Source organism: Podarcis tiliguerta, assembly GCF_965153285.1.
Source record: "Podarcis tiliguerta genome assembly, chromosome: 3".
Lineage (NCBI taxonomy): Eukaryota > Metazoa > Chordata > Lepidosauria > Squamata > Lacertidae > Podarcis > Podarcis tiliguerta.
The window spans coordinates 114,772,204-114,787,785 of NC_139536.1; the positions used below are offsets into that span (position 1 = coordinate 114,772,204).

Below are 15,582 nucleotides of genomic sequence, written 5' to 3' on the forward strand. Positions count from 1 at the left end.
CTGGCCACATGACCCGGAAGCTGTACGCCAGCTCCCTCGGCCAGTAAAGCGAGATGAGCGCCGCGACCCCAGTCGGCCACGACTGGACCTAATGGTCAGGGGTCCCTATACCTTTTAAAGTAAAAGGCTTTATGACTCTGCATCTAGGTCCAAAGGCCTCTCCCTACCCCCCCCCCCAATATCTATCTATCTATCTATCTATCTATCTATCTATCTATCTATCATCTAGTGTGATTATAATTTTGGGAGCTCTTTCTCAGAATGAGCATGCAGTGATGTCCGTTTCTGCCAGGTTTGCAGGACGGAAGGGAAAAGAGACCAGAACAAGTGCACAAGAATTAGCTCAGTTTAATCCATGTTGATCTATATGCAAAAGTCCCTCTTGCTGCTGCTTATACCTTTTGGTGTTCACCCCTCGAAAACTCTGAGAAAGTTGGGGTATCTGATCTGGTTTTCACCATGGGAACAAAGGGCGATCAGCTGGAAGAGAGAAAGAAGGAAAGTCAAGTAGCTGAAAAATCTGGTAATAATACCATTTCACTAGCAGGGGGCAGTTTGTAATGTATCTGAAATTCAAGAACAAATGCGAGAAATAGTTTGTCGCCAACAGGAACCCTGAAAAGAGTGGGTCAGGCTAGTAGTTCAATTGCTTTGTATTCCGCCCCCCCCCCCACACACACACAATTACCACAAATGAGGGCTGAAAAAACAGCACCCCCAAAAACCACTGAAATCCAAAGAGCTCACAACAATGTGGATACTGTAAAAAAAGTGAATGAGCCACAGAGGGCAATTCAAGAGAAAAGGGCTGGTGTGGAAGGAACCCATATTCAAAAAAAACCAAGGGTCGCTACTTCAAATTTTCTAGGAGAAATTAGGCAAATGGCCCTCTCCTAAATTTATGCCAATTCTAATTACTGCAGCTTGAATTGTCAACAGATCTAAGGCTAAGGACACTTCCAACATGGCAGCAAAGAGGAAGCTTTGTTCACTCATTATCTACTATTTATTTATTTTAAAAATAAAAGTACAGTGGTACCCTGGGTTAAGAAGAAGAAGAAGAGTTTGGATTTGATATTCCGCCTTTCACTCCCTTTAAGGAGTCTCAAAGCGGCTAACATTCTCCTTTCCCTTCCTCCCCCACAACAAACACTCTGTGAGGTGAGTGGGGCTGAGAGACTTCAGAGAAGTGTGACTGGCCCAAGGTTACCCAGCAGCTGCATGTGGAGGAGCGGAGACGCGAACCCGGTTCCCCAGATTACGAGTCTATCGCTCTTAACCACTACACCACACTGGCTCTCTTAATTTGTTCTGGAAGTCCGTTCTTAACCTGAAACTGTTCTTAACCTGAGGTGCCACTTTAGCTAATGGGGCCTTCCATTGCTGCCGTGCGAATTCTGTTCTCATCCTGAAGCGAAGTTCTTAACCCAAGGTACTATTTCTATGTCATGGTTGATTTTGACTTGTTCCCAGACTCTTCACTGTTCACCAACAGTGAAGAGGAAACTCGCACTGTACCAGAAGTACATTACAAATTCTTTTCAAGAAAGCAGTGCCGCTATTTGCTCTTGTTTTATGATTCCATCGCGGCCCCTGCTGCTGACCACGTTGCCTGCCCTTGTCCTAATGTTGGTATACAATATGATGAAAACAGACTCGGATGTGAGTGCCACTGAATTCATGAGAATACATGTGCACCAGACAAGCGGTCAGGTTAGTGCAAATCGCTGCCGTGGTTTTACTGGCAAAATTCAGATACGGTGACTATTCCTACTCCTCACCTTCTGGAAAAGGGGGTCATCAACAGGCACTTTGAATTGGTCACAGAGGGCACAGAACTCTTCTCTGCTGAGGAGCCCTGAGCCATCTTTGTCTTGCTGGAGGAAGGCTGCCTGCATGCTGCTGTCTGGCAAGTAGTTATGTCTCCTCATGTGCTCCTGTATCTGCTCAGTCAGGGCATCCAGCTCCTGCTTGTCAGGCTCATCTGAAGCTAACCTACAAGGGGGGGGGGGGGGAGGAACGTCTTTCACGAGTCGGCAAGTACGCCTCCTCCGTTGTGCACAAGCCCGTCTGGCTTGGCTACCATGATCTCGAAAGGCTTATGTACAGAACATTAGGGCCGTCACCTTAAAGATGAACAGACTGGTTGTTCCTTATTCACCAGCCTGTTAGCGAAACTGATTTAAAATTAGATGAATTTGCATACTGGCGAAACCTCAACAAAGACATTCAAATTACTATTTAATAAAGGAAATCTGCCAGAAAGTCCCATCTTAAAGGGTTTGTTGTTGCTTGCTCCTAACTCACAGCCCCGCTGATTAATCTACTGAATTTTTAGTGAATCCACCTACAAGAGAAAATGATTAAGACTTGTGAATCGTAAACACTGCTGTGGCAAAATTTATCAGAATTCCGAGTAAGGTAGGAATTTCAGGTTCTATTTTGCAGCTAGACAAAGCTTTTTGTTTTTCCAGGGTCTTTTCTGGTTAAACTGCACAATTCCTAAAGTGGGAAGTGGCACATTTGACTAACAAAGGTACACCAAGAGTAGCCAACCGTTTCCTATATTGGTTCATTGAAACAACTAGGACCAAATATTCTCATTTTCCTCCTAGATATTGTTTCTTTCCTCTACAACTTCCAATAGGTGTCACAGTAGGTGGAGAATTGCTCCCCAGCAACAAACAGCACATAGCTGTCAATGTTTCCCTTTTTTTAAGGGAAATTCCCTTATTCCGAATAGGATTCCTCGCAAGAAAAGGGAAAAGTTGACAGCTATGCAAATAGCACCCTGCATGTAAAAAAGGCAAACGCCTCACCATTAGGGTAGAAAGGTTTAGCATGCACCCTTTAAGAGTCTTCAAAATAAGACAGGAAAACCCTTGAAATGTCTGAATGGACATGATTAGAATTGATGGAAAACTAACATAAGCGTATGAAGTGGAACGGATTCCCTCAGGGGTTGGACTGTTCTATGATTCATTTTAAATGCCCTAGTGAATCAGGCAAAATGCCCACCTGGACTAGCACCCCATTTCCCACAGCAGCCAGTTGGATGCCTACAAGACGGACCATGAATGAAAAAGCTCTCTCCCACTCTTACTCCCCAACAGCTAGTAAAGGAAGAGTAGAATAGGCTCCCTGAGGATTTTCATGGTACTTCCATAGTGTCCGAGGGACTGCGCTACAATGATTCCCTCCCCGTGGTGATAACGTAAGACGGGGACCTTATTCTGCACAATGCATATAATGGCCCTCGGATGGGCATGGATAGCGTGACGCTAAGAAACATGGAATGAAGCTTCCCAAGAAGAGTCTAATGATGCCTGGAGAAACGTTTGCATGGGTTTTCTTTACAAGCCCACCTCTTTACTGCCTCAGCTGCTGCCTGGCGAGGTGCGAAGTGATCCCTCATGGACTGAACAACTGCTGGTGGGAAACTCTCCAAATTGCCTTCCATATACTTCAGGACAAATGAATCAGCATCTACGATGATGAACCTGTGGCTGAATACTGGAATGAAAGAGAAGTAAACCAGTGTTCACCATTAAGAACTAGCTGCACAGATGATCGAGCACTTTCTTTGAAGAATAAGTGTCCAGTCCAAGGTGCCAAAGTTTTCATCTGATCCTGCAGCTTGGCAGTCTCCTTCGCTCTGCAAAGCGGCCAGAGCAAAACTCAGAACAGAACCTTCCATGCCTACAATCACCAGAGAGCAGAGAATGGTGCCCGGTTCTACAGCTCTCTGGCGAGTCCTCTGCTGAGTTAAAACAAAGGATGGACTGGCAGCATTTTTTGCTTCCGTCTCGATTCCATATTGCTTTGTTCTCCCTACAATGTAGAGAGTAAAGCAAAAGGGATCTGGAGGCCAGAGACCTTAAAGAACTCTCATTCCTCAGCAAAGGATTCAGCAGTGCTTTAGCCAGATCTGAGCTAGTTCTGAGCTAGTTGGGTTTAAGCACTGTGCCTCACGAATGCAAGGGAAATTGGACAAAACGCTTTTAAACGGTCTATTCTGACTTCAAGATTTATTATTCAACTGCATGCCAAGATATTGGCCAGCACAATAGCAAAGGCAGACTACATTCTGGATAGCTAACAGAGAAAAAACCAGCAACATTGCTGTTTTCTACATAAGAGCATCCAATTTACTTACCTGCTGTCTTCTACTCACCTTCCACCATGGCTCCAATGGTGAAGTCAGCTGGCTCATAGTAAACAGGAATGTCTGTAGTGGAGCCTGGCTTGCACACCCTGGTCTTGGCTAGGAATTTGCCTCCAATTCTTCCTGAATTGCGCATAGGTCGTTCATAGATGCTCATCATGTCGGTGGCGAGGCAATAGGAGAGCACAAAATGACGCTTACTGTCTTCAGGATTGGGCGATTCCTGCAGAGATTACATACAGAGATCACTGCACAGGGAGCAGCAACAGGCAGTGTGGTTGGGATGGCACCTCGCACCTGACCGCCCCCCCAACTGTGCTGCCACCCCCATCCCATCCCGACTGTCTCTCCATCCTGGTATATAGCACAGCAGCACCCCCCTGTTCGCTTCTGTCAGACAGGAAACAATTGAACTGGCTAGAAATCTGCTTCCAATAAGCTAAGAACTCAGAAAGGCTCTTAAGAAGGCTCTGAAGCACTGGTCCCCAACCTTTTTTTGGCCATGCTCCACCTAGGTAAAGGTAAAGGGACCCCTGACCATTAGGTCCAGTCGTGACCGACTCTGGGGTTGCGGAGCTCATCTTGCTTTATTGGCCGAGGGAGCCGGCGTACAGCTTCCAGGTCATGTGGCCAGCATGACAAAGCCACTTCTGGCGAACCGGAGCAGCGCACGAAAACGCCATTTACCTTCCCGCCGGAGTGGTACCTATTTATCTACTTGCACTTTTTGGCATGCTTTTGAACTGCTTGGTTGGCAGGAGCAGGGACCGAGCAACGGGAGCTCACCCCGTCGCGGGGATTCGAACCGCTGACCTTCTGATCGGCAAGTCCTAGGCTCTGTGGTTTAACCCACAGTGCCACCCGTGTCATGCCCCACCTAAGCACCTCTAAAATCCTGATGCCCCCCTCCCCATGACATATAATTCTTATTATTCAAAAAGTGAACTCCTGGTCACGTGCAGGAAGCCTAAAAGGCCATTCACTGTTAATAACTCATTCTTGAATTGCCCCCCTTAAAAATCAAATTGCCCCCCCCCCCCCCCGGGAACCACGGCTCTAAAGGACGTGACAGTGCACATTTCTCACAGCCTGTTCCTGTAGAAAACAGGGTCACCATTTGTAAATTCAACCGCTGTCAACTCTGTTGTTTGTTAATGGTCTGTAGTTCTGATGCTGGACTTTGCTGAGAAGGTTGCAATAAGGAAATTACTAAGGCAATACAGCAGGAATGTGTGCTACCTTTTATCACAGCCTCTCCTGCTCTTTTCCTTCCTTCAGTGCCTCTTTGCTGTTATGCTGCAGATTAAAACTCCTCAGCACAGGGAATTTTGCTTGGCTTTAAATGCCACGTACATTGATGAAGAAATAACATCACTAAACCGATACCCTGAGATGCTGAAAGCATCATGAAAAGGGTTAATATTAGGACTGCAAGCCTTAATGAGTAGATTGATCAATGGATGCTGCAATCCAAATGCCATCTGCATCAAGACTGGGCAGCAGGGTGCATGTCCCTCCATGCAGCCCTGACAGCCTCTGCTTGCAGAGAAATGCCAACATTGCTCTGCTGGCACGGACCTCCCTGTTCCACCTGCTGAAGGGATTCCTGTGTGTGGCAGAGCATTCCAGGCTGGGAAGAGGTTGAGCTGGCTTCTGATCTACTGGGTCCTGAGCCCAGGGCACTGCCCTCACTTGTTGGCATCAGGCCCAATCTGGGACGGATCAGAGCGCCAGCTCCAGGCTGGCAAAATGACCTGCCTGTTCCCTTCTGCCCCAGCCAGCCAGCGAGCGAGCAGCAGCAGGCCAGGTGAAGCAGAGTCCTCGATGCTTCATTTAGGCTTCGCCCCTGCCTAGATACTCCTACTTTGGGAGTAATCTTCCATGCTACACAAAAATCCAACCATTTGGGGGTTTGAAAGATTGCCCTTAGAGATGAGAACACCTAATCTCCAAAATCCATCCTTCCCTCCAGAAAGCACGTCAGGACATCTCACCATCCTAACTGCATAGCGCAACACTTTGCGGTCGTTCTCTAGCATCTTGAGGACGTTTTTCTTGGGTGCTTGAGGAATCAGACTGAAGCAGTTCTGGAGAGAGTCTTCAAGGAAACCAAAACCGTTGTATGGAGGGATTTCCTGCAGAGCAAAGAAGCCACAAATAAAGAATTATAATGCAACGCTATGCAGCTTTGTTCACAAGATCATAGAGTGGACTTCATTCACTTTGCACCTTCCGTTGTATCACCATTATCTTCCATTACAGCAGAGATGAAGGGGGGGGGCAGTCCTCTGTCAATACCTTCTGAGGCGTCCCAGCTAACTTCATCCCCAAGTTTCTGCTGATGTCAGATCTCTGGTGTTATGTCAGTTGGCAGACCATCCTTTGTAGAACTGATCGCTGTCAGTCAGTATCCCATTTTTGGAATGAGATACTTATTAGAGGTGGCTGCCCTCCAACTTAACATGAAAATGCAGTTTGTCCAATTGAATTGGGGAGGGGGGGAGTGAGGATGTCTCTCTGGCGTGCAGCCTTAGCAGAGCCCCTGTGAGGCTCCATCTTGAACCTACATATGGTTCAACATTGATGGGGGAAATATGCATAATCATTTGGCTGCAGAGCTAGTGCTAAGCTAACCACTAAAAAAAGGACCAGAATGCTCTAGGAATGCTTGCTGTGGCTTGCCAAGACTCCATAAGCAGAGAGGTGTTTGCAAATAATAATAATAATAATAATAATAATAATAATAATAATAATAATAATTTATTATTTATAACCCGCCCATCTGGCTGAGTTTCCCCAGCCACTCTGGGCGGCTCCCAATCACATGTTAAAAACAATACAGCACTAAATATTAAAAAACTTCTCTAAACAGGGCTGCCTTCAGGTGTCTTTTAAAAATAGGATAACTGCTTATTTCCTTGACATCTGAAGGGAGGGTGTTCCACAGGGTGGGTGCCACTACCGAGAAGGCCCCCTGTCTGGTTCCCTGTAGCCTCACTTCTTGCAATGAGGGAACCACCAGAAGGCCCTTGGCGCTGGACCTCAGTGTCTGGGCTGAACGATGGGGGTGGAGACGCTCCTTCAAGTATACAGGACCAAGGCCGTTTAGGGCTTTGAAGGTCAGCACCAACACTTTGAATTGTGCTCGGAAACGTACTAGGAGCCAATGCAGATCTCTCTGGACTGGTGTTAGGTGGTCCAGGCGGCCGCTCCCAGTCCCCAGTCTAGCTGCCGCATTCTGGATTAATTGCAGTTTCCGGGTCACCTTCAAAGGTGGCCCCTTACTCAGTTGAGTTTCCTTGCAAGCAAGCAGGGTAGGGACTGGAGCCTTAGCCTTGAGTGGAACACCGATCGCTCTTCCATCTTCCCCCTTCCTGCTCCCCGCCATTACCTGCTTGATTTCCTCCGGCGGCGGCTTCCTTACATCGACTGGATGGAAGTCAGTGATGCCAAACTTATCCTGATAAAACTGCCGCGTGAACTCATCACAATCATAGATGAAGAAAGAGCGCCCAAGGAGGGTAGTGGATTTGCCTACGGCAAAATCTTTAGCCGTGAACCACTCCAGGACCTCCTGATCAGAGATCTCCAGCACACAAGTTGGGAAGGGTCCTAGCGGAAGAAAGAGGGTTAGATGTGTCCTGTCTCCGATTACTCCTAAGGAAGGAGAGTATTCGGCTGTCAAAAGAAGTACAGTGGTGCCCCGCAAGACGAATGCCTCGCAAGAGAGAAAACCCGCTAGACGAAAGGGTTTTCCGTTTTTCAATGCGCTTCGCAGGACGAATTTCTCTATGGGCTTGCTTTGCAAGACAAAAATGTCTTGCGATTTTTTTCCGCTTCCCACCCCCTTTTTCTAAAGCACTAAGCTGCTAATAGCCTTTTAGCAGCTAATCCGCTAATCCCTTAAGCCTTTAATAGCCACTAATAGCCGCTAAACCGCTAATAGCGCTAAGCCGCTAATAGGGTTGCTTCGCAAGACAAAAAAACCGCTAGACAAAGAGACTCGCGGAACGAATTAATTTCGTCTTGCGAGGCACCACTGTACAAACTATCTCCAGGGACAAACAGTCGCAATGACGATAACACTGAAGCCTGTACTCAGCAATTTAAATGGGACAAGCAATTTTAAATTGATCAGAACCGACCATGCTTAGACTCTGGAAGTAATTTCCAAAGGATCTCAGAATGTATCATCAGGCAATATTTCGCAAACTAAAGAAAATACAGCATCCTTCGGAAAGACAAGAGTACATTTAGGACTTTAGACAGCAGCGTGATCAGAACAGGGCATTTACCTGGTATGGTGGATAACTTTGCCCATCACATGCTAGAAGACCTGTCTAATTCTACCACATCTGTCTGAAAAAGGGCCCTCTCCCAGCCTCACACATACTCCTCATCCTGGCTACTGCCTGCCATAGATCAAGCTCCCACTTTCCCATATTAATGCCTTCAGGGCTGTTTTCCAGCCAGAGCTAACCAGAGCTCAGTTTTGGCACCTCTCAGGTGGGCGCCATTGCCATTGTAAGAGAACAAAGGAGAAGTTCACGGCGAGTTCTGTCACCTTCTTTTCTGGAAAAATAGCACTGAATGCGTTCCTGGTATGCAAAATGTTAACGGGATTCACACTGCACCCAAATACTCTTGCTTGCACACATACCTTCTGCGCGCCAATTTTCCCAGTTAGGTATTCCTTTTACACATCAACCCTAAAAGGTAAAGCACAGGTGCCCTTTACCTTTCTTCTCTGCAAGCTTTTTGGGCAGGTGCTGGCGCCTTATCAGCACTGGGAAAGGGTCTCTGCCGTCATTCCGCTCATGCACCTCCCGGACCTCCACGGTGTCGTCTGCCAAGTAGTAGTGGATGATGAAACGCCGGTTCTCACCAAACATGCTCTCGGTATCATCCCACATGGCATAGAAGCGAAGGACCTGTAAGGCGCAGGAGGGGCCAGAACTCAGGGTGAGGAAGAACAGACTTTGCCCAGCCCCACAGAATCTCAGCCTCCACTGAAAAAGGCCCTAAGAAAAAGATGCAGTCAGAGGAGGCAGTCTTAGATGATGATGATGAAGATGATGATGAAGAAGAATTTATTTGTACCCCACCTTTCCCCCCTGAGGGGGCTCAAAGGCAGCTTACAGATAAAAACCAAGTATTGCTAAAAGCACAGGGAAAACAACAATTAAAACACAATTAAACATTAATAGAATTAAAACTACATGCATATAAGAATCTGTTTAAAACATGCTGAATTGGATTTAGATGGTCTGACTTAGTACAAGGCAGCTGTGTAAATCATATGAGAATGCCAGTCATAAGCCCAAGTTCTAAATAAAGGAAGGGAGAGAGGAAGGAAAGGAGGAAGGAAGGAAGGAAGGAAGGAAGGAAGGAAGGAAGGAAGGAAGGAAGGAGCAGAGTCTCTGTTTCATACAGGCACATTATTATTATTATTATTATTATTATTATTATTATTATTCAGACTGCCTTTTTAGTGCTTAATCTTCTCCTGTTTTAATGGTTTTGTTTACTTACATGTTTTATTGATTGCTATTTTCTTGATTTTATCATAGGGGGCTAGTTTCCTGCTTTGAATTTACGATGTATTATTATTATTATTACTACTACTACTACTACTACTACTGGTAGTAGTAGTATTAATCATCATCATCATTCTATAGAAAAGTGTGTTAGAAAGAATCTGAAACAGAACAAACCAGAGACTCACCTTCTTGTCAAAGGCCAAAAACTGCTTGAGTTGGTCGAAATCTGAGGGTGTGACATATGTGCGCAGAGGCATCTTACGCAGCTCTGTGTAAGGGTCAAAAATCATTCTCTCCGGAGGGTTCAGTTCTATTCCCTGGCTCTCCAGAAAAGTCTAGGAAAAGACAGTCATGTCATTAATATTGGGCTAAAGACAGCAAGGAACTGCAGAACAGCAAAGGGGCTTCGATTTAGAAAATCTCCATCCAAGGGGCAGTTTAATCCAAGACAAGGAACTCATGGGTCACTTAATATCATCAGCCAGAAACATCATGACTAGACACTGGAAGGACCTACCAGGAGTGAACACAGACAGACCACTGGTATCAAAATGTATGGGAAAGTTGACCAACAAACTTAAACTAGCACAGGGACAAACAAAGGTGTGGTTCCTGTTCATCACACAGCACAACAGCATTCAAATCAATGTGGCTTAACTGACCCAACAACCTGTCTCCCCAAACACATACAAACAAACCACATTGAAATCAACAGAACACAACCTACCAAGCTCAGGAACCCCAATCTATCAGAATATTGATAAAAAATATATAAACAAGGACCTACCCACAGGATGCTGACCCAACCCCCTACCACAGGCATGGCCAAACTCGGCCCTCCAGCTGTTTTGGGACTACAACTCCCATCATCCCTAGCTCACAGGACCAGTGGTCAGGGATGATGGGAATTGTAGTCCCAAAACAGCTGGAGGGCCAAGTTTGGCCATGCCTGCCCTATCACTGACACTAGGCAACAGAACAAAAGAACAATACAACCTCCCACCTCTCTCTCCCCCCCCCAATTTCCCCCCAACCGCAAGATGTCTATGACAAAAGTGTCTCCCTAAATGTAAATGAACTGTGAAAAAGAATCTATGAATTGAAAAGGGAGACAAAAGATGTACGTTTCCCTGTCTATCTGTTTTGTAACACGTCTACTGCAATACTGCAATTGACTCGTTTCCTACTTTCCCCCCAGTCAGTTCTGGAAATGAGCGGCCCAGGTGCCAGTACCTGGGTGAAGGCATCGCAATCAACGATCCGGAAGGTCTTGCCATAGATAGTGATGTTGATTCCTCTGTTCAGGTCTTTCCAATGATAGTGGTCCCCACGATCGTTCTTGGGCAGACATTGGCGTTTGATGAACTTGCCCTGGGGAATCCCAGAGTTTTCCACAATGGGCTCCATGACAGACATGCTATCGTCTTCCAGGTAATAATAGATGCCCACTTGGCGGATGCGGAAGTGCTCTTCTGTAGATATGGGGACATCTTCCTGAAAGTAACCGTCAAACTTCAGCACCTGTGGGGGGGAAAGAGCCCCGTGAGACACAAGGCATTTCTTTCATGGTAAAATCGCAGGAGACACCCTTGCAGAAGAATGTGTCGTTTTAGGAGGTGAAACTTAATTTTTGCAAATTTCTTTAGTGAAGGTTCTTAAAAGTATGTTTTTGAGTCTGTTATTATTTTTGTGCTTGGACAACATTTAGCTTGGCAAGTCTACGTTTGATGGAGAAGCACATAAACTGCTTTGGGAAAACCAAAGAATTTAAATTTTACCTTCTCAGAATATCAGGTAATACTAAATAAATTATTATTATTATTATTATTATTAATAATAATAATAATAATAATAATATATACCATATTTTTTGCTCTATAAGACTCACTTTTTCCCTCCTAAAAAGTAAGGGGAAATGTATGTGCGTCTTATGGAGCGAATGCAGGCTGCACAGCTATCCCAGAAGCCAGAACAGCAAGAGGGATCGCTGCTTTCGCTGCAGTTCTGGCTTCTGGGATTCAGAATATTTTTTTTCTTGTTTTCCTCCTCCAAAAACTAGGTGCATCTTATGGTCTGGTGCGTCTTATAGAGTGAAAAATACGGTAATATAACTGCAAATACTTGGCAATTTTTTTAAAGAAAAATAATATTGAAACTTTTCAACAGACAATACAATAAAAAACAAACTAATCTAGATAAAAAGAAAACAATCAAAAAAGAAAAGGAAAAGGGGGAATGCAAAACTCTCTATCAGAGGTGGATATTAACCCTTGTCTCACACAAAAGGAGGCGGAACATCCAAGCTCTTATAAATGATATAACTGCAAGTATTTGACACTTATTTCTATGCAGTTTTCAACAGATTTTACTTAAACTAAATTATTTTACAAAACATATTAATGTAACCAAAATATCTTTTGGATTCCCAAGTCATGGTGCAACTATTTTAGCAACCCTGGTTTTTTGGAATTTGAAAGCTGAAAAATTCAGCACGCCCTTCTCTTGTAGGGAGCGGATCTTGTGAGAGCAGGAGCACATGGGGACATGCTAAACGCAGGAGGTATAAAAGGATTTGGTGTCTCTGGAAACAGGAGGAAAGCTCCAGCCAACATGAGACCAATGGCAGCAACTAGCTGCCCAATGGTCTCCATTCCCTTTAGTCCTATGAAAACAGGTCAGGTGGGCCTAAGATGTGACCCTGAGGTTAAATGTCTTTCGACCAAGAGGAATTTGGAGAAAATAAAACAAGAACTTTCTTTCCTCAGCACAGGTGATCATGGAGAATGAGCTTGTTCGGGGTGCAATTATAGGGTGTACTGAATTAATTATATTGTTTATATTGATATGAGCTGCCTTAAAGTTTAAAGAGAAAGGCTGTCTATAAGTGTAGAAATGTTTTAATAAATTAACTGCTAGATACCAACAATAAACATCTAATCAGACTTTAATTGTTGCTGAAAAGGCATGCCTGTACTTTCATATTATTAAAGTGGTTTGTTCAGACAACACCTAATACTATGGACTATCCCAATTTGCATTCTACCTGGATATGGTTCAAAAATTAGTACCTCAGAAAACAGGTACTGATTTTCTCATAAAAGCATATAATTTTATCATCTGCATGGTGTGAAGAAAACCACATTTTCTCCCCAGCTGTTTTTTTGCTCTGTGGAGGTTAATTCCAGACTTAAGCTAATTACACACCATAGATTTAAAGCACTTGGTTTCTCCACATAAGCTTGGGAAATGCGGTGTACCCCTCGCAGAGCTGAAATTCCCAGCACCCATAAAAAAATACAATTTCTGGGATACTTTTGGGGGGCATCACATGCTTTAAATGCATGGAGTCCTCTTGAGAGAGAGAAAACAGCTGGGAAGAGGTGATTTGGGGAAGGAAACATGGGCATGAGGACTTGCCCTTAGTAAACTTTAAATTGTCCTCCTCCGCTGGACTGGGATTCAGCTGTGACTCAGTTCTGACACAAAACTCTGACACCTGCACACCTAGATTAGTCCACACAGAACAGTTCTGAAAACAGAAACATGAATATGCTCATCAGTTCTCTTGCCATCATTAATCTCTTCCAACTATTTGGACTGGCAGCCTTCTAGCTTCTAGGAGAACTCTTAGGACACTGAAACAGCATGGTTTCTAAGCAAATAATTTCTTTCTCTAGCCCGGCTTTGGTTGTCTTTTGCCAAAGACATATTTGAAAATAATGTTTTCTAAAATCAATCATTCCCTGAGCTTCCCAATAGACACTTTTCCAGGACTGGGCATTTCTGAAATGAGATGTTTTTGAACAGTACCTTTTTGTCAAAAGCCACATGGGCCGGGATGAAGTCTGAAGGTGGGGCTTGCTTGGCTTGGCCATAGGTCAAAGTTGGTCTCTTGTTGGCCAGTTCATCCAGTTCAGCTGGGGACAACTGGTTGACATGCAGCCGTTGGCCACCGATCCCTGTGGTTGGAAGCCGCTTAAACGCAAAGCCATTCTTGTAACCCAAGGTCTGAGAGCGATGAAAGGCAGTTTTCTATGGGAAGAAATAAAACCAAGAGTCGGATGCGGGGCAGATCACTGTCATTGCTGAGCAAAGGTGTGTAATGTACAGTGGCTGGGGGCAGGAACCCCCTGCGTGGTGGGATAGGGTCAGAGCACACGCCGTGGCCCTTGGCATGAAATTGTGGGAGTTGCATGAGTGCCCCAGTTCCCAGCTGTGAAATGTTGGCAGCCAGGCAGCCGGGAGACAGGGGGGAAGGATTTTGCGCCTCAAAAAGGAAAGACACAACTTAAGAACTACCGCCCCATATCATTGCTTAATGTGGATTACAAAATTTTTGCAGATATATTGGCTAAAAGACTAAAAAAGGTATTAGCAAAGGTAATTCATAAAGATCAAGCGGGCTTTCTCCCAGGCAGACACCTGTCGGACAATACGAGGAACATAATTAATATTATTGAAAAACTACAGGTGAAGATAAATACTAAAGCAGTTCTGATATTTGTGGATGCGGAGAAAGCCTTTGACAACATTTCTTGGAGTTTTATGAAAAAGAATTTACAGGGGATGGGGGTGGGTGAAGGTTTTGGAAATGGTATAGGTGCAAATTTATACAGAACAGAAGGCCAAACTAATTGTGAATAATGTGGTGACGGAAGAATTTAAGATTGAGAAAGGAACGCGACAAGGATGCCCAATCTCCCCACTGCTCTTTATATCGGTTCTGGAGGTTTTGCTAAATATGATAAGAAGGGACCAACTGGTTAAAGGGATACAAGTGGGGGCTAAACAGTACAAATTGAAAGCATTTGCTGATGACTTGGTACTAACTTTACAGGAGCCAGAGTCTAGTACTAAAAGAGCATTCAAATTAATTCAAGATTTTGGTCAGGTAGCAGGCTTTAAGTTAAATAAAATGAAAACAAAGGTGCTGGAGAAAAACCTAACTGCAATGGAGAGAGATAAGTTTCAGAAGGAGACAGGACTAACACTGGTTAAGAAAGTGAAATATTTGGGGGTGAATATGACTTCTAAGAATGTAAATTTATTTAAAGCGAGACGAGAAAAGCGAGATGAGCACCGCAACCCCAGAGTCGGCCACGACTGGACCTAACGGTCAGGGGTGCCTTTACCTTTAGGTCCATAAATTACCATAAAGCATATACAGTCACACCTCGGGTTGAAGTAGCTTCGGGATGAATATTTTCGGGTTGTGCTCCTCGGCGACCCAAAAGTAATGACGCGTGTTACTTGCTGGTTTCGCCGCTCGCGCATGTGCAGACGCTCAAAATGACATCGCGCACATGCGCGGAAGCGGCAAAACGCGACCCACGCACACACAGTCGCATCGTACATTTACTTCAGGATGCGAACGGGGCTCTGGAATGGATCCTGTTCGTATCCAGAGGTACCACTGTATTCAACCCAGAAAACAGCGACAATTGGTTGTTGACAAAGGACAGCTGGACATATAAAGAACCCCATTACCTCCAGTAGCTTAGGACCCCATCCAACCTCAATCCGGCCCTGGGGCCAGGCATTCAGCCCCCCCCCCCGCTCCCCGCAAAGACCCTCCTTCCGCGGGGCGAGCGGGGCGCAGGCAGTGGCGCTTTCTGCGCCCCGCGTCCCGGGGAAGGAGCGCGGCTCCGGGGCCGGCGGGGCGCCTGTGCTCACCGTGGGGTCCCGGAAGGACGAGCCCGGCAGGAGGGGCAGCCCTTGCACCGGCTGCGAGCTCATGGCGCCGAGCCTGGGCGGCCAGGCGGCTCCCTTCCCCGTTCGCAGCCGGGCAACGCGCGCGTTTCCTCGGCGACCGTCGACGCGCCGAGATGGAGCGCACCCTCCTTGCGCGCGCTTTGCGCAGCCCCTCCTCCTTCGCCT

The 15,582-nt window shown here is 45.6% G+C and overlaps 1 protein-coding gene across 1 annotated transcript; it reads right to left on the bottom strand.

Moving 5' to 3' along the window:
• Nucleotides 1–328: 328 nt before the first annotated feature.
• EFHC1 (EF-hand domain containing 1) lies at nucleotides 329–15,530 on the bottom strand. Its single transcript, XM_083435353.1, has 11 exons — nucleotides 15,379–15,530; nucleotides 13,516–13,737; nucleotides 10,939–11,226; nucleotides 9,891–10,040; nucleotides 8,904–9,096; nucleotides 7,557–7,777; nucleotides 6,160–6,300; nucleotides 4,175–4,388; nucleotides 3,366–3,513; nucleotides 1,782–1,995; nucleotides 329–480 (listed from the first exon to the last, which is right to left on the bottom strand). The coding sequence occupies exons 1-11, from the start codon at nucleotides 15,439–15,441 to the stop codon at nucleotides 409–411; spliced, it is 1,926 nt and encodes a 641-aa protein (XP_083291479.1). The 5' UTR covers nucleotides 15,442–15,530; the 3' UTR covers nucleotides 329–408.
• Between the last annotated feature and the right edge of the window lie 52 nt (nucleotides 15,531–15,582).

Excerpts from the sequence above, each read along its gene's own strand:
- EFHC1 (XM_083435353.1), bottom strand. The coding sequence starts at position 15,441 with ATGAGCTCGCAGCCGGTGCAAGGGCTGCCCCTCCTGCCGGGCTCGTCC. Across the intron at positions 13,738-15,378 it reads CGTCCTTCCGGGACCCCACG|AAAACTGCCTTTCATCGCTC; the intron begins GTGAGCACAGGC and ends TTCTTCCCATAG. Across the intron at positions 4,389-6,159 it reads TGCGCTATGCAGTTAGGATG|GAATCGCCCAATCCTGAAGA; the intron begins GTGAGATGTCCT and ends TAATCTCTGCAG.